Here is a 23,823-nt window from a genome sequence, read left to right on the forward strand (position 1 = left end):
CGTGAAAAGAATCTGGGGTTTGGTAAAGATGAAAGCCAAACTGTGAAGGTTTGGTCATGTTCAAGTGCTTTTCCTTTTTGCAATGGTTTATTTATTTTCCTTTCGTGTGCACTGGTGTCTTGCCTGCATGCTTGTCTGTATGAGGGCGTCAGATCCCCTGGAGCTGCAGTTACAGACAGTTGTCAGCTACCATGTGTGTGTCTGGAGTTGAACCTGGGTCCTTTGGAGGAGCAGTCAGTGCTCTTATCCACTGAGCCATCTCCCCACCCCCATGTTTAAGTTGTTAGTCTGATGCATTAAGATCAAATATTGTGACTGGGGATGTAGCTCAGTGGTAAAGGACTACCTACATGTGTGACAAATGTCTATGTTGATTTCTCACTTGGGGCCTGAGTCCACAATCAACATATCATTCAAAGTTGGAATGTCACTTACACTTTCTATGTATTTTTAAATCATGTTCATATATTTACACATACACACACGGGGTTGAGGGGGGGAGAGATAGATAGATCGGTAGATAGATGGATGGATGGATGGATGGATAGATAGAGAGAGAGGGAGTGTGAGAGAGAACACATATGCACTACACTACACAAGAGAGCTGTGGAAACTGTTTTATCTCCTTCCACCTTGTGTGGGTCCCAGGAGTTGAATTCAGGTCATGAGGCCCTGTTGCAGTTTTCTGTACTGAACCTTCTCACTGCCATGTAGAATACCAGATTTGTGAAAAAGGATAAACAAAGTATAATTTTTATCTTGGCAGAACAGAAATCTTGCTGAAGTCCTTTGTCTTACAAAGTTGTTTTTTTTTTTTTTTTTGTTTTTTTTGTTTTTGGTTTTTGGTTTTTCTGTGTAGTTTTTGGTGCCTGTCCTGGATCTCACTCTGTAGATCAGGCTGGCTTCAAACTCACAGAGATCTACCTGGCTCTGCCTCCTGAGTGCTGGGATTAAAGACATTTGCCACTGCCGCCTGGCTGTCTTGCAAAGCTTTTTTTTTTTGAGACAGGGTTTCTCTGTGTAGCTTTGCGCCTTTCCTGGATATCTCTAGACCAGGCTGGCCTCGAACTCACAAAGATCTGCCTGGCTCTGCCTCCCAAGTGCTGGGATTAAAGGCGTGCGCCACCACGGCCTGGCTAGCAAAGCTTTTTAAGGAGAGAAGGGATGAAAAGATGTCTGAGGATAACAGTGTATGTGGGCACTGCTGGGTGCCCTGTGTTCTTGTCTTAGTGGATAAAGTGTCCCACATAGGAATGAAAAGGGAATCAGCTTGGTTCAGCTCCTGGTAGGCAATGTTAGGTTGAAAGGACTGGAAACTTGAGGGGGTCAGTCAGAGAAGAAGATCTCTGCTTAAGTGCTGAAATGGGTTCATACACTTTTGCGAAGCTCTGTGGTCCTTGGATTGCACTGATCACAGATTTTTTTTTCCTTCTGTAACAGCCAGTGAATTTCCCTGTTTGCCAAAGCAAGTTGCTTGGATCCTGGCGACAAACAAGGTTTTCATGTATCCAGAGCTCCTTCCAATATGTTCACTGAAGGCAAATAATCCTCGGGATAAGATCATCTTTACCAAGGCTGAGGACAAGTGAGTTTACTGTGAGGATGAAAAGAATGCATCAGCGAAAGACAAGACAGTTGCTTTTGAGAAGCTTAGGTGAAATAAGATGTGCATGCTAAGGACACAGACCAAAGAAAAGCCGTGTAGATGGACAGAGTTTCCGCAGTGTCTTTTGCAGGAGATGCCACAAATGTTGTGGTTAAAACTCCTTATTATTATTGTTTCATTTTATGTATATGGGTGTTTGGCCTGCTTGTATGTCTGTGCCCCATGTGCATAGCAGTGCCCACAGAGGCCATCAAAGGGAGTTGGATTCCCTGGAACTGGAGTTCTGCACTGTGGTGAGTCACCATGTGGATGCTGTTATCTGCCCCTGGGTCCTCTGGAAGAGTAGGCTGTGCTCCTAAGCCCTGAGCCCTCTCTCCAGCCCTCCACACACATTTATGAAGCATTTAAAGGCATTGTTTAATCTTTTGTTTTTTGTAGGCCAGTCTTGTAGTAGTACTGAAAGCAGATCTTCAGAGTAAGAAGTTTCTAACCTATTGTCCTCCAGCCCAAAGACCAAAGTGGTTCTTGTTTGTTTTACTCTCCTGGCCTTTTAGTTTCTGACCCTCCTCCCTCCTAATAGGTGGAAATACAGATGTGAGCCATTAGCCTGGTTTATGTGGTGCTGGGTATTAAACTCTGGGCTTCCTGTTGCTAGGAACTGTATGAGTTACTGCCTCAGCTCTCTCATGGCGTTCTGATAGAGTTTCAGTAATTTAAATAATTTTATAATTAGGTTTTTGAAAAACACAAGGCCTTGTTGGGGCTGGTGCCCATGCCTTTAATCCTAGCACTTGGGAGGCAGAGGCAGGTGGACCTATGAGTTCGAGTCCAGCCTGGTCTGCCTAGCGAGCTCCAGGACAGCCTGGGCTACACAGAGAAATTCTGTCTGCAAAAACAAAACAAAATTAAAATACACAGGGACTTCAAATTGTCATTTTATTCTTTGATTTATTTACTGTTTATTATTGTCTGAGGCAGGCTGTTTTGTATCTAGGACTTTTCTTGAAAACACCATGTTACTGAGGATGATCTTGAACTTTGAACTCTCTTGCCTCTATATCTTAAGAGCAAGTTTTTGATGTTAGATTTTTTTTTTAATTTAATTTTTTTTTTTTTGGTATTGAGGTTTTGGTTTTTTGTTTTGCTTTGTTTTATTTAGGGAGAGGGTTGCAGCAGTGTTTTTGTGTAGCACATGTTAGCTTCCGTCTTAAAGCAATGCTCCTCCCTCCCCGTCCCCCCAGGGTTGAGATGCAGGAGTGTGCCACCATGCCTGGAACAGCTCACTCTGTGACATGCTCTGCTCTCTTTGTTGTTAGCTTTGAAATGCGACCAGTCTCATTTGTGCTTGGCCAGTGCCGTGTCTGTAGCCCTGATTCTGTTATCTTTGAAACTAAACTAGGGGGCACCGGAGTTCAGTCCTGTGGCCTTCTGTATGGTAGGCAAGCACTGTAACCCATGAGTTAGTTACATTACAGCCCTTGTTTTTTGATAGAGGGTTGTGCCATGAACCCAGGCTGGTCTTGACCATGTCGTCTCCTGCCTCAGCCTCCTGGGTGTGGACAGTGTAGTAGTGGCTGTTTTTGTTTCTTCCGTGTTTTTATCCCAAGGCCTCACCAAGGATGTTTGTGCAAAGAACTTAAAGAAATTTTATTTTAACAGTGCTTGGGATTAATCCAGGGTCTCGCGTATGCCATTGATCCCTTCGTGTTTGGTTCTTAAATACTCAGTACTCTGTAAATACCTGAAGGTATAGAAAGTGCTGGTGAAGCATGAGCAGTTCGGAGCGCTCTTTTGGAGAAAGGTCTGTGAGTGAGGTTATGTCATTGCTTCTCTCTCAGTCTGTTGGCTTTAGGACTGAAGCACTTCGAAGGCACTGAGTTCCCTAAACCTCTAATCAGCAAGTACCTTGTGACTTGTAAGACCGCTCACCAGCTGACGGTGAGGATCAAGAACCTCAACCAGAACAGAGCTCCTAACAACGTGATCAAAGTGAGTGTTTGCTGCATGCTCCCCTGTGCCTCCTGCAGAGGAGCACCCAGCCCCTCTCCTCCTCTCAGCTCTCAGGGAAGGCAGGGAAGTCCCTCCAAAGAAGGCTAATTTAAAGATAATTCGTCTCACTGTGTTAGGGTCGCCCTGCTCCTTCCTTTGTAACACTGATCTGTGAATTTGCTCTGGAGTACCTCCGTCTTAGCCTCTCTTACGGATAGTTCCCTGAGTAAGAAATTATTCAGGTCAAAGGATTCCCCAAGTCCTCGCTCCTTCTAGCCATATTGTGTCTCCTTACTCTAACCTTCTCAGGTAGACAGCATTGCGTTTGTAAACCTTCACAGTGCTGCTTCCTTTGGGGTTTTGAAAGATTTGTTTTGTTTTTTCATTAAGCTTGTGTCTGTGTGTGGGTGTGTGCAAGTGTGTGCAGTGGCCCAGAGCCCCTAAGGTGTAGTCATGTGTCCTTGTGAGCCACCTGACATGGGTGCATGTGTGCTGGGAACTGAACTGGGTCCTCTATCAGAGCAAGAGCTCTTAACCACCGAGCCCCCTCTCCATCTTCCCGTGCTGCTTTCCGTTAGACATTGATGTCAGGGTTATGCAGAATATACTTAGGAGTCTAGTGAGCCAGGGGTGGTGTTGCGGCCCTGATCACTGCACCCAGGGGACGGAGACTCTGGAATTGCTGTGAGTTTAGGACTCTCCAGGGCTCCATAACAGTATCCTAGTTAAACAGAGAAAAGTAAAAAATAAAATAAAAAGAAACAAAGGAGAAAAGATTTAAATGTTTTAAAGAGTCAGGCATTTTTTTGAGGCTTTACTTCTGAAAGTGTTTGATCCCTTTCCCTTGTGACCCACAGTTTTGGAAGGTGGTGTGCTTACCCTTGTTACATAGCAGGTCTATAACTGACTTCTTGACACTTTAATTATGCATTTACTTTAAATTTCATGTGTGTTTTTAAGATTTGTCCTTTTATATGTGTATTTGTGTGTGCCCGAGTGTATGTGCATCATGTGTGTGCAGGTGCCTGTAGGGGTCAGAAGAGGACCTTGGATCTATTAACTGTGGTTACAGGTGGGTGTGAGCTGTCCAATGTGGGTTTTTGGAAGTGAACCCAGGTCCTTGGTGAGAGCAGCAAGCACTTTCAGCTGTTCAACTGTCTGTCCAGCCCCGATTGTTTTTTTTTTAAATCACACCTATTTACCTTGGGAGGGGCATGGGCACACATGAGGTCAGAGGACAACTTGAGAAAGTCTGTTCTTCCTTCTCCGGTGTGAACTCAGTTTCTCATGCTCACGCCAACTGCCTGTCTATTTATTCTTTTATTATTTATTCGTTTGTTTGTTTATTTGAGATGGGATCGCTTTGTGTAGCTCTGGCTGTCCTGGAGCTTGCTATGTGGGCCAGGCTGGTCTTGAACTTACTGAGATCCACCTGCCTGTTTCTTCCAAGTGCTAGGGTTAAAGGTGTCTGTCACCACCTCCAGCCATTCACTCTGGAAATGAAACTCCCCCGGGATCACAGCTGTGCACCCTTGTGCTTGCTGTATAGTGGCTTTTCCACTTCACACTGCTACGTGCTTAAGAGTAGCTTCTGTGTAACATGAGGGTTCAGCTCTGTGTGCAGGAGCAACTGAGTCTTGTGTGTGTGTGTGTGTGTGTGTGTGTGTGTGTGTGTGTGTGTAACAGCTCAGGCTGTTCTGGAACTCACTTTTTAGACTAGGCTGGCTGAAACTCAAAGATCCACCTGCCTCTGCTTCCCTCATGCTAGGATAGTTTTGACTCTTAGTGGTAATCAGAATGGATAATTGTGTTCAGAGATTGAATATTCTGAAATCTTCATTAATTAGAGATACTTTGTTTGAAATGCAGAAATACATAGCATTTACAACTGATATTTTTGTGTGTGAAACCATCAGCCACCCCATTTCTCATTCTGAAAGAATATGACTTATGATTTGTGTTTTCATGCCTAGTTTTATAAGAAGACCAAACAGCTGCCAGTTCTGGTGAGGTGCTGTGAAGAGATACAGCCACATCAGTGGAAGCCCCCCGTAGAGAAGGAGGAGCACCGACTCCCATTCTGGTTAAAGGTCTGTCCATCCTTCCACGTCTGTGTGAGGCAGAAGACCCAAAAAGTTCCTGGGCAGTTAAATGATAATTTCCCAAAGTAGATTCAGGACCAATTTTTATACCAGGGACGTGGTTTTCCGAGAACACTGATGCCTGGAAAACCCCTTCTTAGGACTATATCTTGAGGCTGTCTTCCACTAATCCTTAGAATCCAGAAAGCTAATTTTTCTTTCTCCTAAATTCTGACATGTGCTAGAGCACAGTGTACTTATTTCCTGCAGGCCAGTCTACAGTCCATTCAGGATGAACTTCGGAACACAGCTGAAGGCGTTGCAGACGGAGCAAATGTGACCAGAGCGACAGAAGCTGGCACAGATCAGCCCTTAGAGAAAGCTTGCCCTGACCTGGGGAGTGAAACTCGATACCCACTGCTGATGCCCAAGGGCGTAGTCCTCAAGTTGAAGCCAGATTCCAAGCGTTTCACCAGAAAGGCTTTCCGATTGAACCGGCCATTGGTCCAGAAGCCCCTTCTTATCCAACCCAGCCCCTGTGTTCAGCCTGGGTTCAACCCAGGCCAAATAGCAACCTGGTCCATTCAATCAGAAGTCCTCCCAGGGAACATAGTGGTCCAGATTCCTCATCTGATCCAGCCAGCCACTGTCTTACAGCCACTTCCAGGGTTCCCTTCAGTGGCAGTCAGCGGAGAACATAGTTTTGAGTCTTCCCCAGCCCTGCCTGCTGTGCCCTCTGGTCCTGAAGCCAGGACCAGCTTCCCCGTGTCTGAGTCTCAGTCACCACTGCCTTCTTCCTCTGCACCCAAGATAATGCTACCCTCACTTGCCCCTTCGAAATTTCGAAAGCCGTATGTGAGGCGGAAGCCTACAAGAAGAAAAGGAACCAAGCTTTCTCCCTGTGTGAAGCCTGCCCCCATCATCCACCCCACACCTGTCATCTTCACTGTTCCTGCCGCCACAGTGAAGGTGGTAAGCCTACCCAGTGGATGTAATGTGATCCAGCCTGTTAATGCAGCCGTAGCCCCAAATCCCCAGACCATTCCCATCACCACTCTCCTTGTTAATCCCACTTCCTTCCCCTGTCCGTTAAACCAACCCCTCGTGGCCTCCTCCATCTCCCCCTTAATTGTTTCGAGCAATCCTCTGACACTTCCTGTGCCATCTATTCCTGAAGATAAGGTCCAAGTGAACTTGGATATTGCTGAAGGGAAAAATGCTCCTCAAAACCCCGACTCCTCGTCAAATTCCCAGGAACTAACTCCTCTCTGTGCTACTGTCTTCTCCAAAGAGGATCCTAGGCCATGGTGTTCTTCATCAGGTGTGGAAAGCCAAGAAACATCCTCAGAATCGAGTGCCTGTGGCTGGACAGGTGTGAAAACAGAAAGCCAGAAGGGATCTTCAGAATCCAGTGCCTTTGGCTGGACAGGTGTGAAAACAGAAAGCCAGAAGGGATCTTCAGAATCCAGTGCCTGTGGCTGGGCTATTGTGAAAACAGAAAGCCAGGAGGTATCTTCAGAATTGAGTGCCTGTGGCTGGACAGGTGTGAAAACAGAAAGCCAGAAGGGATCTTCAGAATCCAGTGCCTGTGGCTGGGCTATTGTGAAAATAGAAAGCCAGGAGGGATCTTCAGAATCCAGGGCCTGTGGCTGGACAGGTGTGAAAACAGAAAGCCAGGAGGGATTTTCAGAATCCAGTGCCTGTGGCTGGACAGGTGTGAAAACAGAAAGCCAGGAGGGATCTTCAGAATCCAGGGCCTGTGGCTGGACAGGTGTGAAAACAGAAAGCCCAGAGGGATTTTCAGAATCCATTGCCTGTGGCTGGACAGGTGTGAAAACAGAAAGCCAGAAGGGATCTTCAGAATCCAGTGCCTGTGGCTGGGCTATTGTGAAAACAGAAAGCCAGGAGGTATCTTCAGAATCCAGTGCCTGTGGCTGGACACGTGTGAAAACAGAAAGCCAGAAGGGATCTTCAGAATCCAGTGCCTGTGGCTGGGCTATTGTGAAAACAGAAAGCCAGAAGGGATCTTCAGAATTGAGTGCCTGGGGCTTGACAGGTGTGAAAACAGAAAGCCAGGAGGTATCTTCAGAATCCAGTGCCTGTGGCTGGACAGGTGTGAAAACAGAAAGCCAGGAGGGATATTCAGAATTGAGTGCCTGTGGCTGGGCTATTGTGAAAACAGAAAGCCAGGAAGCATCCTCAGAATCGAGCGCCTGTGGCTGGTCAGGTGTGAAAAATGAAGAGGGTGGGCAAGCTTTAGAGCCATTGCCTTTGAGTCTCCAGTTATCTCTGAACGCCACATCAAAGGATTTAGAAGAAATGGTCAAGATGGAAGCTGAGGATTGTGTGGAGGAAATGTCCAGTACCTTCCCTGAGCAGGACATTGGTGAGAAAGTGAAAGAAGAATACTCTATGGAATTAGACCGTGGCTCCCCTCAGGAGAAGCTGAGTAGTGCTAGAGAGCGGAGGAAAGAAACAGTCGTGCAGACAGAGGAGACTCGAGCAGCTTTGTCCCTTTCCGTGTCCCAAGAGCCGCCTGAGGAGGGGAGTCCAAGTGGAGATGCAGGCAGAGGAGTGCCCAAAGGCACTCCATCCTCCATGGAGCAGGAGATGGTGCTCAGCAGGCCTCCAGGGAAGGCTGAGGACTCGGCCATTGCTGACAGTCAGTGTGTAGGGACCCCGGCAGGACCAGACACTAGAGGAGAGAAAGACGGGCCTGAGGAAGAAGAGGAGGAGGACTTTGATGACCTCACCCAAGATGAAGAAGATGAACTGTCATCAGCTTCGGAGGAGTCTGTGCTTTCTGTCCCGGAGCTCCAGGTGAGAGCCAGAGTGGTTGCTAGTGTGTGGGGACTCCGCGGAATGTTCCCTTCATGTGTTAGAGTCATAAAGTGGGGTTTGACTCTTGAATGCGTCTGCAACATAATTTAGGAGGCTTGTGTGAAGTGCTTGAATCCCTTGACCATACTTTGTTTTTTATTTTTACATTTATTCTTTTATTTGTGTGGGTACGTGCATGACATGACATGTGTGTCGAGGTCCGAGGACCAGGAGGAGGTGGTTCTCTCCTTCATCATGTGGGTCCCGGGAATTGAGCTAGACTGTCAGGCTTGGCAGCAGTTGTCTGTACCTGTTGACCCATCTCCCTGACCCCCTCTCCCCCTTTTTATTTAATAATTTATTTGTTTGTGTGCATTGGTGTTTTGCCTGCATGTATGTCTGTGTGAGGGTGTCAGATCTGGAATTACAGACAGTTGCATGGGTCATGTTAGAGGAAAGCCGACTTGAGGAAGTAGGGCAGCCTTTCAGAGGCATGTTGTGCTGCCTGACCTGTCCTCAGTACCCTCAGGCTTCTTCTCTAATTCAGAGTGGTTGCCCTGCCTTAGATCCTCCTGACACTGCTCCTGTCCTTGGCCTTCTGGGAGCTGCTAGGAGCCCTTATGAACATTCTGTGGGGTGCTTTTAGGAAACCATGGAGAAACTGACTTGGCTGGCTTCTGAAAGGAGCATGAGTCAGGAGGGTGAGTCTGAGGAAGAGAACTCCCAAGAGGAGAACTCTGAGCCAGAAGAAGAAGAGGAAGAGGAGGTCGAAGGGATGGAAGCCTTGCAGAAGGAGGATGAAGTGAATGATGAAGCAGTTGGAGATGCTGCTGAGAAGCCCCCTTCTACCTTGGCCTCACCCAAGACTGCTCCAGAAGTAGCGAGCAGCATAACCCCCGCAGGTGAGTGTAGCTGACCCCCTCGGAGGACAGGTTTCCCTCGGAGGACAGTGCATAGTGTGCAGCTGACATAGGAGCCAGAAGGCTCCAGGGAGGAGTCTCTCTCTCCTGCAGCTTTCCTTCCCCCAGACAGACTAGGGCGGTTCCTTTGAAAATCCAAAGACACAGGAAGTTAGAATCCCATCAACACTTCGTGTACATGAAGCTGCTCAGCGTTTTATTTGTGGTTCCTGCCTCTTGTGTGCGTGAGGCTATGAGCTGTTTGGCTTTTGTCTGGCCCTCCCATCTCTCCCTGAGATCTGTTATGCCCATCCTGTCATCCCTCCCCAGTACACTCTTCCTCCTCACCTGGATGTTCCTCTTGAAGATGTCCCTGATCAGCTGAACCCTGCCCGTGCTGGGGTCCACTCCAGCCAGCGGCACCATGACCTCCCCAATGACGTCATCCCTAGAGAAGCGATCAAAGCTGAGCACGAGGAAATGTAGCACCAGGTCCTGTAGCTGGCTGTATGGGATGCCGTAGAAGGTGAAGGTCTCATCAAATACAGGGTCCAGGGTCTTGCGGAGCACACAGTGTTCCCTGGATGCCGCTCCCACATGGTGGAAGACAACTCCTCCTGCACGCCCTCTGACCTCTGCACACTTAGCATGTGTGTGTCCTACCCAACAGAATGGATAAATTAATGTCAAAAACAGAAAAGAGAAGGGAAGAAAAGAGCTCTGGGTCTGCAGACCTATACTTCTTAACCTGTTACAATGTCTCTGGTCCTCGGTCCTTAAAAACAAGTTATCTGTCATATGCTGAAGCCATGATTATTTTCTTAGATTTTTTTTTTTTTTTTTCGAGACAGGGTTTCTCTGTGTAGCTTTGCGCCTTTTCCTGGAACTCGCTTGGTAGCCCAGGCTGGCCTCGAACTCACAGAGATCCGCCTGGCTCTGCCTCCCGAGTGCTGGGATTAAAGGCGTGCGCCACCACCGCCCGGCCTATTTTCTTAGATTTTTAAGTAGGAAGAAAATAAACGTTAAATTTTCTTCCTTCCTTCCTTCCTTCTTCCTTTTTTTTTTTTTTGAGACAAGATCTCACTGTGTAGCTCTGACTCCTCTATAACTGGCTTTTAGTCCAGGCTGCTCTTGAACTTACAGAATTCTGGCTGCCTTTGACCCCTCAGACTTGGGATGAAAGAAATTTGATACTTTGACCAGCTCAGATATAATTATCTTCTAACACCTTCTTTGAGCACTTTATTGATAGATGAGTTGATTTCAGTGACATGGCCAATCAGAGCAGCCAGCAAATAGGCAAGTCGACTGCTGAGTGTATTCCTAGTGCCGAGAGCTATATTTTAAAAACCAGTGTTTCTTCACCTTTGGGGACTGAACAACCCTCACAGGGGTCACCTAAGTCCATCAGAAAACACGTTTCTGATGGTTAGGAACTGAGACATTTGTCTTCTTATCTTTCTCCAGGTGGGACTGTCCACATGCAGATATGCCCACATATGAGCACCTGGCGTGATGATATCATCGTGCCAACCCCACCACATACACACAGAACAAATACAGGTGTATGTGACAGCGTTTGTGCCTTAATGGACTTACGTGGACCTGTCACATGTGTAGAGAGCAGCAATTACTGTGTTGAAAGTAGCTGTATTGGAGGTAACACTATACTTCCTGAATTGTAATTACTGGACAAATGTAAAATAATGTATCATATAATCATCAACTACTGAATAAAAATCTGTACCATGGGAACTTCATCTGGATGCTGATTTGTCTTTTCTTATTCAGCTGTCGTTGATTTGAATCCTGCCCCCTTGTGATGGTAATGGGTTTGAAAAAAGGAAAAACCACAGAATGGTAAATCTTAGGAAACTTTAATGAACTGTATTGACTGAAATATGCCATATATCATCTTTGGTATTCCTAAGGCTGTTGTTATATATCATTTTCATTAGAAAACTATCCCATGACAATGGATCGTGTTGAGAAGAACGTTAAGAAAAGAAAATATTGTGTGAGGATTTTTTTTACAGTATGGTTTTACCTCAACAATTACAGCAGGAATTGAGAAACTACAATGTGTTATTTGTTGTGAAATTCTATCAGCCGAATCTATGAGGCCGAACAATCTAAACTGCCACTTTGATAGCAAGCACCTGAGCCTCTCTGCCAAGGATACCAACTATTTTAGAAGCAAAGCTGGTGGACTCCAGGAGGCCAGACTTGACTCTGGTGGCTAGCATCACAACAGAATGTGGCGGACATTGAAACTTCACATTGGTAGAACCCAGAATCGCCAGAGCTGTGAAACCTCTCACCATCGCTGAGGATTTACTATTGCCAGCAGCCAAAGGTATTTTTAGAGTTATGATTGGAGACACATTTATTACCCAGTTGAGTGAAATTTCCTTATCTAATGACACTGTCAGCAGAATAGATGACCTGTTTGCTGACATTCTTGATTAGGTAATCCAGGAAGTATTTGGTATCCAGCTTTAGGAATCTACAGGCATTACAACTGTTCAATTATTGGTTTATGTGAGGCATATTAATGATGGCAGCTTTAAAGACGAGTTTCTTTTCTGCACACCCCTGTATTTGAGTCATTGGTTCATTTCTGAAAGAGCCTAAGATCTCTTGGGAAAGGTCTGTGGTGTTTGCAGATGGTGCTCCAGCTGTGCTAGAATGTGGATCTGGGTTTCAGCGTTTGGTACTGAATAGTCACCAGATGTCATCAGAACTCACCATAGGATTCACCAACAAATATTATGCTGCCATAAAAATTACTAGAAATGCCGGGTAGTGGCACACACCTTTAATCCTAGCCCTTGGGAGGCAGAGGCAGGTGGATCTCTGTGGGTTCAAGGCCAGCCTGGTCTACAGAGCGAGATCCAGGATAGGCACCAAAGCTACACAGAGAAACCCTGTCTCAAACACCCTCCCCCCAAAAATAGTGTTACAAGAAGTAGTGAAAAGCATTATAACTTCTGTCAATTTTATGAAGGGAAGCACTTAACAGTGACTATTTTCACAACTGTGTAACGAGTTAGAGGCAATGAACAACGCTCTGCCATTTCACACTGAGGTGAGATGGTTTTTGAGAGGAAAAGGTTTTGAAATGTATTTGTTGTTTGTTTTGTCGGCGTCGACCCCCCCACCCCCCAACAGGGTTTCTCTCTGCAGCCCTGACTGTCCTGGAACTCACTCTGTAGACCAGGCTGACCTGGAACTCACTCCATAGACCAGGCTGGCCTGGAACTCACTCTGTAGACCAGGCTGGCCTGGAACTCACAGAAATTCACCTGCCTCAGCTTCCTGAGTGCTGCTACTACAAGTGTGGGCTGACACTGCTAGGCTAAAACGTGTTTTTGAGCTGTGTGGTGGACTCAAAACGTTTTTAATCAGAAAGCAAGATGGCAATTCAAAGCACTTTTCAGTGGTTAAAATTAAAACAAAAAATAGCTTAATTGGTTATCATCTTTGCCATCTTGAATGAGTTAAATTTATCACTGCAAGGTCCAATGCAACGTGCCTCAATTTTACTGAAAATACCATATCATTCCAAATGAAACTTCAGCTTTGGCAAAAAAAAAAAAAAAAAAAAAAAGGATGAAAATAAAATTTACATGTTGCCTACCTTATCTGTTTTCTTTGAGGTACATGACATTTAACCAGAAAAAAAGATTACAATGATTATTTCTGTGAAAGAACACTTGCACATGCTTGCAGACACTCCATTCACACTTGCCAGAAACCCATTCACAGTCAGACTTGAAAATATTCCTGAGACAGCACAAGAGGAATTCGTTGAACTTATGAGCATTGAGTGATACAGTGAGAACTGAGTTCTTTAAATGCCAGTTACAAAATTCTGGATCAAGCAGTTGCAGTCCTATCTGTTTTGTCTGAGGCTATGTTGGGACTTCTTCCATTTGCAACAACGTATCTTTGTGAAACAGGGTTTTCCATCTTGTTGGTTATCAAGTCTAAATACGGAGGTAGACTGGCTGTGGAAGACGATCTTCTTTGTGCTCCTGCAAAGACTGCCCTGAGAATTTCTGATCTGGTGAGAAAGAAGCAGTCTCAACCTTTGCACTGAAGTAGGCTTTGTATTCATAATGTTGCAAAAAGTACCACTGTAGTTTACTGTTGTTATTTTAAGACTGTTTCCCATGTTATACCATAAGTCAAGAAAATACTACATTTATTTGTAATTAGAAATAAATATTTCACAATACGTGATTAAATATTGTTTTTTGTGGTTAATCACTATACTTTAATTATGTTGAATTTATAACCATGAAAATATATCCTGCATATCTTATATTTACATTACTATTCATAACAGTAGCAAAATTCCAGTTATAAAGTACAAATGAAAATAATTTTACGGTTGGGGTTACCACAACATGGGGAACTGTATTCAAGAGTCCCAGCATTAGGAAGGTAGAGAAGCACTGATTTAAAAGTATAGCTGGACAGTCGTTTAATCCCAGCACTCTAGAAGCAAAGACAGGTGGTTCTCTGAGTTCTAGTCCAGCCTGGTCTATAGTTGGTTCCAGGACAGCCAAGGCTACACAGAGAACCCCTGTCTGGAAAAATAAATTAAGTAAAAGCACAACCTTTCCTATCCTCAATATGCTTTGCTTTGCTTTGCCGGCCTTCCTTCTTATGCATACAGTATCCTGCCAGAAGAGGGCACCAGATCTCATTACAGATGGTTGTGTGCTACCACCTGTGGTTGCTGGGAGTTGAACTCAGGACCTCTGGAAGCGCAGCCAGTACTCTTAACCTCTGAGCCATCTCTCCAGCCCTCAATATGCATTCTTAATAACTCAGTCTGTCTTCATGGGCCCTATCATTATCTTTCTTCTCATAACTATGTGCTTGTGTAAAAGAACTATATACAATCCCAGAGCTTTGGAAGGCAGAGACAGAGCATCTGTATGAGTTTGAGGCCAGCCTGGTCTACACAGTGAGTTAGGGCAGCCAGGGCTCCATAGAAAGAATTGGTCTCAACACCCGCCCCTCAAATACATAATATACACATATGAGAGAAATATATAATATACACATGTAAGAATAAACAATTGGATGTGGTGATGCGTGCCTGTAATCCCAGTACTAGGGAGGCAGAGTCATAAGGGTCAGCAGTTCAAGGCCAGCTTGGACTAACTACATGGTGAGTTTGAGGTCCTACTGGACTACATGAGCCTATCTCAAAAGAAAAAAGCTAAAACTGGATGTGGTGGTGGTGAATACCTGTAATCCTAGTACTAGGGAAATAAGGGCAGGAGGAAGAATTCAGGCTCATCCTCTATTAGACAGTAACTTTGAGGACAGTCTGGCCCATGTGGGATCCTTTTAAAAAAATAAGAGGGTTGGGGCTTCTCACAGGAAGGAGGTGGTGTAACTAGATCTGCACTGGTCACCACAGAGAACATCCAGCACAGACTGACAACAATACATGTTTTTGTTCCAAGTTACATGTGTTAATGTGGATTTATTAGACGCCCACAGACACTTTAGTATGAACCAAAGAACTCACTGAATAATTGAATAAGACCAGGGATGGCCCTGGTTTATTTTCAAGGCTCCTGGGAATTGAGAAATCTTCCCAGGACTACATACTGGCAAATGCCATTGACAGAACTTAACTTCTGACCTGCCTCCACCAGAGTCCAAACTCTACATGATGCATAATTGGGACACCTGGAAAAGATACAAAAGCGGGGTGAAGGTGCTTTCTGGCAAGACTGTTGAACCTATGTGATGGGAAGTCTTCCAACTTCCACATGTACTTTCTAAAAGCATACTTAAGCCAATGCACACATGTATAAAGAAATAAGCTGGAAAATTTTAAAATACACTGAAAACAATAGAAAAGCAGAGCCTGGAAACCATATAAATGAAAAGGAAACTCGAAGGTTGAACCAAGAGGTCACTATAAGCTCAAAGCTAGCCTAGGGGCTGGAGAGTTGGCTCAGCAGTCAGGAGAACTGGGTGTTCTTCCAGAGGACTCAGTTTCCATTCCCAGCCCAGCACCCATGAATAACTAACAACCTCTGTGACTGCAGTTGTAGGGGATCTGGTGCCCTTCCCTGGTCTCTATGAGCATGTACCGGCTCCACAGACGTACTTGCAGGAGGATTTCTGTGAGTTTTAGGCTAGTCTAGTCTACACAGTTTGTTCAAGGCACAAGTACATAGAAGAAACTGTCTCAACAAAACAAAATAAAAACAGAAAGAAACAAGCATCCAGGTATGATGGTGAAGCAGATGGCTCTCTGTGAGGTTGAGGCCAGCCTGGTCTACTGTGCCCATTCAAGGACAGCTGGAGCAACATGGTGAGGACTTATCTCAAAAACAAAAAACAGCTGGGCGGTGGTGGCGCACGCCTTTAATCCCAGCACTCGGGAGGCAGAGGAAGGAGGATCTCTGTGAGTTCGAGGCCAGCCTGGTCTACAAAGTGAGTTCCAGGAAAGGCGCAAAACTACAGAGAAACCCTGTCTCGAAAAACCAAAAAAAAAAAAACAAAAAAACAAAAACAAAAACAAAAAAAAAACAAACAAAAATAAAACCAGTATAACAAGACCCTCTCTCAAAGAAGGTGAAATGCAAGAACTGACACCTGAGTTAGTCCCACTCACCCCCAATCCACAGAGTGAATGAGTGATTCAACAAATATAGTTGTTGTAAATTATAGTGATGAAGATTGGTACTTTCTGTATTTCAAAGTCATAGATAATTCAGTGTTTAAAGTACTTTGTGAGAACTGAAAAGGTCAGACTGGCAGTTCTCTTTGGAGGAGGCAGAAGTGAGGGAGGGTCTAGGGATCTGAGACACATATGATGTAGTCATAAATCAGCCTCCGCCTAGATCAGAATTAAAACAATTTTAGATGATTTTATTTCTTTAAGAATATTTTTAATTTAATTTAGTATTTATTTAATTTATGTATATGAGTGTTTAGCCTGCATACATGCATGTGCACAATGTGTGGGTCTGTTGCCTGTGAAACTAAGAGGGGGCATTGAATTTCTTGGGACTGGATTTATAATGGTTGTGACCTTAATGTGGATGCTGGGAATTGAACTTGAGTCCTCTAAAAGAGCAAAAAGTACTATTAACTGCTGAGCTAACTCTTTAGCCTCCTGAGCATTTTTGTTTTGTTGTTTATTTTATTTTTTTATTTTTAGAGACAGAGTGTCAAACTGGCTGTGCGGCCAAAACTGGCCTTGAAATCTTTGTTTTTAAAATGAAAAAAAAATTACTTTATGTGCACAGCATGTGTGTGTATGTATGTGTGTGTGACATGCCAACAGTCTATGTGTGGAGGACAGGACAACATTGGGGAGTCCTTTCTCTCCTCCCACTTTTTTTTTTTTTTTTTCTCCGAGACAGGGTTTCTCTGTGTAGCTTTGTGCCTTTTCCTGGAACTCACTCTGTAGACCAGGCTGCCCTTGTCAGGCGTGCATTCTTCCTCTGGGCTGCTCCTCCAGTCTCAGACCTGATTACTGACACTTCTTTTCCAAAACAGCCTTTCGCTGTCACTGAGGCCAATGTCATACAGCAGAATCAGAATGAACTATGGCAGCAGCCAGACATTGGTTCACACCGTAGTGATACCAGGACTAGTTCATTTGGACTTTATTTTATTCTAAGCTTCATTCTCCTGCTCTGGTGAGTGCACAGAATAACACCTACACTGGAAGAGATGCTAAGACTAAAGAAAATACAGTATATAAAAGGTGGATGACACCCCACCCCAACTTCCACTACTGTCTCCTCTAAAGGAAAGCATAAGGCTGGCCTCTGTTTCCTCTACTTTCAAGGGGTCTGGAATTGCATTAGAGAAAGGACAGCTGGAAAGGGGGTGTGAGAAGAAAATGATTGCAAAGAAAGTCCTGGGTTCTCATGCGATCACAAAACAGGTTTCAGTTTGGGGAACTCAGGACTCTGAGGATAGATCAGAGGGCAAAGCAGAAGAAATACAACGAGAGCCAGCCTTAGGGTCAACTGGGAACAAGCACTGAGGGGTGAAGATCCATTGTCTGGCTGCTCTCTGGGACCTGATGTCTTAGTATGTTGAGAGAATACAAAACATTGGGTTCTGTTCTATTCTTTATACCTCTTACTTGGGAGTGAGAAAAGCCATTTTTTTATTTTTTAAAAGCTGGCTTGTGTCTCCACCCTACATTCTGGAACCTAATGCTCACACCTGAATTGTCTGAGGGATATGCTCTCTTAAGGAATATGAAAATTCTAGGCTAGCAGCAACTCTCACTTGATGACCCCAATCACAGGGCAATTTTCTTTTCCTTATTTATGTGGTCAGGAAGCACACCATGAGAAGTTCGCTCTCCTCAATCGTTATGGAAGAGTTCCCCAAGAGGAAACGAGTTGGCCAAGGCTCTCTTGTCTTCTTTCCTCCCTCTTTTCCACTGCACTTTCTGCCCTAGAGAGTGTGAGGCTGCTCTTGGAGCCCAGAGGGCTAGGTCGTGGACCAGCCGCTCCGAGATGACGTAATGCTTTCTGTGGTACACAAAGCGGCCTCCCCCAGGCCGGGCCTCTCTCGCCCCTCCCCCAGCCAGGAATGCCGCCCCCGCCAGCACCAGCACGGGTGAGTCCCCCTTTTTGAAAAGCCAGACCAGGGAAACAGGGAACAAAGGCCCCGGAAGGAGCGCCTAGGCACTGCCAGGAGGCTCAGAAATAGACATCACGTCATCTCTCCACCCGGCGGCGCCAAGCGCCATTTGGTAACACCGGGAAGGACCTGACCATTACGGTGCAGAACGAAGCCTGCAGGGCTAGCATTTTACCCCAGCCCTGGCAACCCTCTGGCCGGCTTAAGGAGTGGCATCCTTTCTGCTCCCCACTCCCCCACCCTTCTTTCCCTGGAGGCCTCCGCCTCCCTTGGCTGCCAGCCACACAGCCCATAGTCTCCACGCTGCCATCTTGATGCCCCATCCCCCTTGCCACTTCCCTCTCCTGCAGCCCTCAGAAGTAGGAGGGGGAGGAAGGGGCACCGCCCTGCGTGCCCCAAGGGGGAGGGCTCGGCCTACCCCACCCACCTCTCTTCCTCCAGAAGGAGGGGTTCACATCCTCCCGTGCTTGCCGTTTCTCACCTCCAGCCGTGCTGACAGTGCACCATGGACGGTGTACGGTCAAGGATTTAGCATCCTGGGCTTGCCTACCCTCGGTGGCACTCGGGCCTTACCAGCCCCTGCAGCCCACAGCTGAAATCCAGGCGCTGTCCACTGCCTTCTACTCACTCACCACCTCAGGCCCGAGTCTAGCAGGGCTGGCAATTAAAGGATCCCATCTGGACTTCACTGCCCGCCCATCCCTCAGCTATGTGGCTTTGCGCTGGCCTGATGGCTTCAAAATCAGTTTGTCAGACTCTACTTACCAAAGCTGGGGCGTATATTTGTGATCTCAGCCATGTTGTAATCAGAGGCTGCTGATAGCAACACTTTTGCAGAGGTCAGACAACTTCGGGAATCTCGGTCAGTACCGAGGCCGCGGCCGTAGACCTCCAGATCAGGGGAGGGGAAGGTGCCTGGCAGACTGCCCCTGCGACAGTCCGATCCCTGGTTGCTAGCTGCGCTTTCCTCTTAGATGCTCCAGGGATGCTCTGAGCTAAGGATGCAGGTGCAGTCCGACTGGTCCTGATGCGAGGTAGGCTCCGCCTCTTTCCGAAGGGCCCTCGGCAGAAGACTCCGCCTCTGCCCGAAAAGTTCCGGAAGCTCTTCGAGAGGAGGCTCCTCCCACTGCCGAGTTTTCCCCAGGACGAGGCTCCGCCCATTCACGGGCTGTGGGCGTTGGGGCTAGAATTTCAAAGCCAGTAAGAAGTGTAGGTGTTGTGCTAGTTCAGTCGCGTATTCCTGTGACTGTAGCACTCGAGTGGGTGAGGCAGGAGAGTCAAGGACAGGCTTGGCTAGGCCTCCAAATACAGAATGGCAGGAAGAGAATCGCTTTAGCGTCTACGGAAGCTGTGATTCTAGTTGCCTGGTTTTATGCAGAGGGAAGCTGTAGCAGGAATCTTAGAAGGTCTTATTAATAAAATCAAACCTGGAGCCAGGTATTGTGGTAAATGCTGGAAGATCAGAGAAGCAAAACAAGCCACAGCTACCTCACCTCGCCAGTTCGTCAGCTGGTCCTGTTTCCTCAGACTGGAAGCTTCTCAGGCCTCATCCAGAATGAGTCTCAGCTGAACTGCTGCTAGAAGCCTGAAAGCTTCCTGGGATTAAAGGCGTGAGTCACCATGCCTGGCTGTGTGCTATTGTGGCCTTGAACTCACAGAGATCCAGAGGGATTTCTGCCTTTGAAATACTAGGATTAAAGGCGTGTGCTACCACTGCCTATCTTCTATGTTTAATATTGTGGCTGTTCTGTTCTCTGACTCCAGAAAAGTTTATTAGCGTGCTCAATATTTTGGGAAACACAATACCACCACAGGAAGCCGAACCTTCTGGGTTCCAGAAGTTGTGAAAAACAAAATTCTATACTGTTTCAGTAATGATTGCTACTGGTTTAGTGCGTTCCTGAAACAGTGAAGGCAATTACGGAGCCTTAAACTTGAGAAACTGATTAAAGATAAAATGGACAGAAGCAGGACGATCATGAGTTAAAGACCAGTCTGAGGGTACAGAAAGACCCTGCATCAAAAAATCAAAGCTATAACAAAAGACCTAAAATCCGCAGGAAGGTGGTGGTGCTCACATTTAATCACAACACTGGGGATTTAAAAAAAAGCCACAAAATTTCCCAAAACATGAGGCAATTAATTGTGAACTGGGTCAATGCATAAGAAGCTGGGATTGGAATACCAGATACCTCACTTTGGCTGACAACTGGGTACTTTTGTGGGCTCATCTACTCATCAGGGCCAGAATCTGCCAAATGGAAAAAGTGATAAAAATATCCATTGGTCCACAGGATTTTTCGTGGAGTCCAAATCCCCTAAGATAATGTGAGGACATTTTGCACAATGAAGAATATCATGCAGTTATGAGTAACTGCCATACCTTGGGATCAAGTCTGCCTTTGGTTTTTATAATCTAGAGCACAGTTCTGAATTTTAGGAATTCTTCTTTTCTTCCTATGTTCCAGGTATTTTGTGGGGAGGGTGATTAGTTGTCAACTTAAACCATGGACTCCCAACACCCAGTTGTGAGTTGGATAGATAACTAAAGATAGAGAAAGCTAGGAGCTTGCATTCATTCTTTCTTTCTTCCTTACTTCTTTCCTTCCCTGTTACCTCCCTTTCTCCTCTTCTTTTTCTGTGATAGGGTTTCTCTGTGTAGCAGCCCTGGCTGTGCTGGAACTCGCCCTGTAGACCAGGCTAGCCTCGAACTTAACGATGTGCTTGTCTTTACCTCCCGAGTTGCTGGGACTGAAGGCATGCAGCACTACCCCCGACAGGGAAGTGCCTTTCATGTATTTATTTATAGACAAGACAGCGAGGTTTGTGTTCAGAATAGCTTTGAAATGTTGATATTCCTGCCTCCACGTCCCAAGTCTCAAGTGCTGACATTATAGGTGTGAACCACCACAATGGGTTTATTTAGCGTTGGGATTCCTCTACTAAGTTACGTCTTTCATTACCTACCTACCTACCTCTCTGCCGACCTACCTGGTGCCAGCCTGCCTGCTAGCCTGCCGACTTACCATCATCTATTTACCATCCATGGGTTCTGTCACTTTTTTTTTTTTTTGGTTTTTCGGGACAGGGTTTCTCTGTGTAGCTTTGCGCTTTTCCTGGATCTCGCGCTGTAGACCAGGCTGGCCTCGAACTCACAGAGATCCGCCTGGCTCTGCCTCCCCAGTGCTGGGATTAAAGGCGTGCTCCACCACTGCCTGGCCGGGTTCTGTCACTTTTTTCCTGAACTGATGTATTAGACCTGTGGCTTCAAGACGCCCTAAAACAAGATGGCGCCTTTCGTTGTGCGCATGCTCCTTGACGTCCAACTTCCGCGCTCCGGGGGCGCGCACGTCCGGCGGTGCCGTTGCCTTACTTCCTCTGGTGCGAAGCGGCGTTTCCGCGGAATCGGGCCCGCGTCTGAGGGTACTGTGTAGTGTGCGGTGGGGCGGGCAGAGGCGCGTTAGACGTGGGCCTCCGGGGCGGAGGCTGGCCAGGATGAGGGCCGTCTGCTCCGAGGCTGGGTGCGCGGTGCGTGAAGGGAATCGGGTAGCCGGGGTGCGAGTGGTGGTGCGCACTTGGGCAAGTGTTGAGCGCGGAGGAGAGCGCAGCTAGGTCGCCCTCTGAGGTGGTGTTCCGGACGGCCCCCGCCGCCCTGAGCGGGGGACGGCTCAGGGATTGGCGTTCATTCATTCTGTCGGTCTACCTCTTGGTCTCCAAGGAGCCGACTCTTGAAGCTTCTGGTGTTTGAAGCTCTTGGAGCGATCTCCGCACAGTTCTGACCGAACAGCGCCTGGCTGCTCCCCCCGCCCTGAACCTCATGAAGTCACCTGTGAAATAAAGGAATCGCCTAGGTGATTCCCTCGCCCCTCCGTACTCATTTATCACCCTCCGTGACAGGATCAACGAATATTCTCTCTGGTTTGAGATAAGAACCTGGGCTGTTACGGGGAGGTCCTCCCTTCATGCCCTAGAGAGCGTGAATTGCGCAGGCTTAAGGTTAGCTTTATAGCTCAAACTCTGAGTCATAGCGACCCCGACCTCCCCCCCACCCCTAGATAGGGTTTCTATGTGTAGCTTTGGCGTATTATCCTGGAATGCGCTCTGTAGACCCTGCTGGCCTCGAACCAAAAAGAATCGCCTTCCTGGTGCTGGGATTAAAGGCCTGCGCCAACACCGCCCGGTGTGAATGTTGTTTTTAAGCCTGCCTGTTTCCTATAGTACTGTTGAATGATCTTTCAGACTTGAAGGTTGCCAGTGATGCTTATTCTGTCCTTGGACCTTCTCATGAAAGTAATGTTTTCTGCATAGAAGGATTCATCTAGAGGCTGGGGATGTACTCAGATGGTAGAGTGCTTGCCTTACATGCATAAAGCTCTTGGTTCCCCCCTCATAAAACGGGCTGCGGTAGGACCTGTAAGTGGAGTCAGCAGGATCACAAGTTCAAGGTCTCCCTGAACTACATAGCAAGTTGGAAGCCACCCTCTAGCACCTATGTAAATGCTGAGTGCTTGGTGCAAATGCAGTACAGCATTGTTTAAGAGCACTTTAATCCCACTTTCATTCATTCATCTCTTCAGAGAACGGTCACTGTGTGACTATAGTACCCACCTGGTGTGGGATACTGGAGACACCAGTTAAGGATGCCCTTTCTAAGTTCATATTCTTGAGGATGAAGACAAAGATATTGCAGAAGTGGTATGTGATACTGTAAGATTTACTTTTTAGTTTTGGATTACATGTGTGTCTGTGGGTATTTGAATGTGAGGACACGTGGCCAGTTCCAGGCTGGCCTAGAACTTACTGTGTAGACCAGGCTGTCAGTGAACTGTGACATCCACCTGCCTCTCTTCCTAGGCTGGGAATAGAGGCCTGCACCATCACTTCAAGGCCGAGGTATGAGAAGCTTAAGAGATTAAGGTAACATTTAGTTAAGGTAACATACTATCTGGTGTGGAATCTGAGCTGAGCTACTGTAATCAGTTTTTCATCCTCCCCTAAAATTCCTAGGCCTTTGGTGTGAAATACTATGTTCATTGTTTTTCTTGGGGATGGTGAAATGATAATTGAACAACTGTTATTACTGTTACTCCTACTGAGGTGATAAGGACTTGCCTTGTATTGTTTTAGGATGGAACAGAAGTGGGACTTGTAAAATGTTGCCCTGTAAAAAGAGAAGAGCCACAGTGACAGAGTCTGTGCAGCAGGGGGATGACCAGGAAGGAGATGATTTGGACCTAGAGTCAGCTGTGAAGCCAGAGTCCGACCAGCTTAAAGACTTGGGGTCAGAGTCCCTGTCCTGGGGTCCAGGTCATGAGAGTGCAGTGTGCCCCGAGCTGCACTCCATGCATGATGTAGAAAACCAGCTCAGCATGGAGGATCCGTCTCTAAGCTCTAAGATGCTCACCCAGCATGGAAACTTACCGGTTTTGGAAGCTATTGACGTAGCCATCCCTCAGGAAATCGCCCTTCCATCCTTGGAGTCTTCTCACTCCCTTTCTGTACACATCGATAAAGGGAGACTCCCGGCCACAGGCTCAAAGAAAGCGAAGAAAACTGCCTTCCAGCCTGGGCTGGTGACCAGAGAAGACCGAGGGGATCACCCTGTCACAGTGGAACCTCCTTCAGGAGAGCCTGGTGAAGAAGTCAAGGCAGGAGGAGGTAAGGGGAAAGGTCTTGGTAACCTGGGCCACTTGGTTCTTTTCTTTCCTTGTTTTGAGACAGGGTCTCTCTGCATAGCCCTGGCTGTCCTAGATCTCACTATTGAGCCCACTCTGGCCCC

General features: G+C 46.6%; 2 protein-coding genes across 25 annotated transcripts in view; one reads left to right on the forward strand and one right to left on the reverse strand.

Moving 5' to 3' along the window:
* Positions 1 to 19,116, reverse strand: part of LOC128106228 (synaptotagmin-11-like) — a 30,756-nt gene extending 11,640 nt beyond the window's left edge. For 2 of the 4 annotated variants that reach the window (XR_008216629.1, XM_052731578.1), the window contains exons 1-2: positions 18,810 to 19,116; positions 9,744 to 10,054 (exon numbers count right to left, since the gene is read on the reverse strand). Coding sequence is in view for 3 of the 4 variants with exons in the window: in XM_052731578.1 (XP_052587538.1) it covers positions 9,744 to 10,054; positions 18,810 to 18,843 (345 nt within the window). In the remaining variant the exon portion in view is untranslated. Of the gene's footprint in view, positions 1 to 8,280; positions 8,393 to 9,415; positions 9,542 to 9,743; positions 10,055 to 18,809 lie in introns of those variants that run through there. The other 2 variants (XM_052731576.1, XM_052731577.1) reach the window with 2 other exon arrangements.
* Positions 1 to 23,823, forward strand: part of LOC128106216 (GON-4-like protein) — a 125,959-nt gene that overhangs the window by 39,379 nt on the left and 62,757 nt on the right. For 4 of the 21 annotated variants that reach the window (XM_052731564.1, XM_052731565.1, XM_052731567.1 and 1 more), the window contains 6 exons: positions 1,441 to 1,585; positions 3,445 to 3,595; positions 5,569 to 5,685; positions 5,947 to 8,496; positions 9,143 to 9,398; positions 10,863 to 11,155. The exons of 9 other annotated variants lie outside the window; for them this stretch is intronic. In XM_052731564.1, the coding sequence (XP_052587524.1) occupies positions 1,441 to 1,585; positions 3,445 to 3,595; positions 5,569 to 5,685; positions 5,947 to 8,496; positions 9,143 to 9,398; positions 10,863 to 11,080 (3,437 nt within the window). In that variant the 3' untranslated portion in view covers positions 11,081 to 11,155. Of the gene's footprint in view, positions 1 to 1,440; positions 1,586 to 3,444; positions 3,596 to 5,568; positions 5,686 to 5,946; positions 8,497 to 9,142; positions 9,399 to 10,862; positions 11,156 to 17,996; positions 18,021 to 21,372; positions 22,962 to 23,171; positions 23,703 to 23,823 lie in introns of those variants that run through there. 8 more of the 21 variants (XM_052731549.1, XM_052731560.1, XM_052731562.1 and 5 more) reach the window with 6 other exon arrangements.

This window comes from Peromyscus californicus, unplaced genomic scaffold (assembly GCF_007827085.1).
Source record: "Peromyscus californicus insignis strain IS unplaced genomic scaffold, ASM782708v3 Scaffold_9__1_contigs__length_137607984, whole genome shotgun sequence".
Taxonomy (NCBI): Eukaryota; Metazoa; Chordata; class Mammalia; order Rodentia; family Cricetidae; genus Peromyscus; species Peromyscus californicus.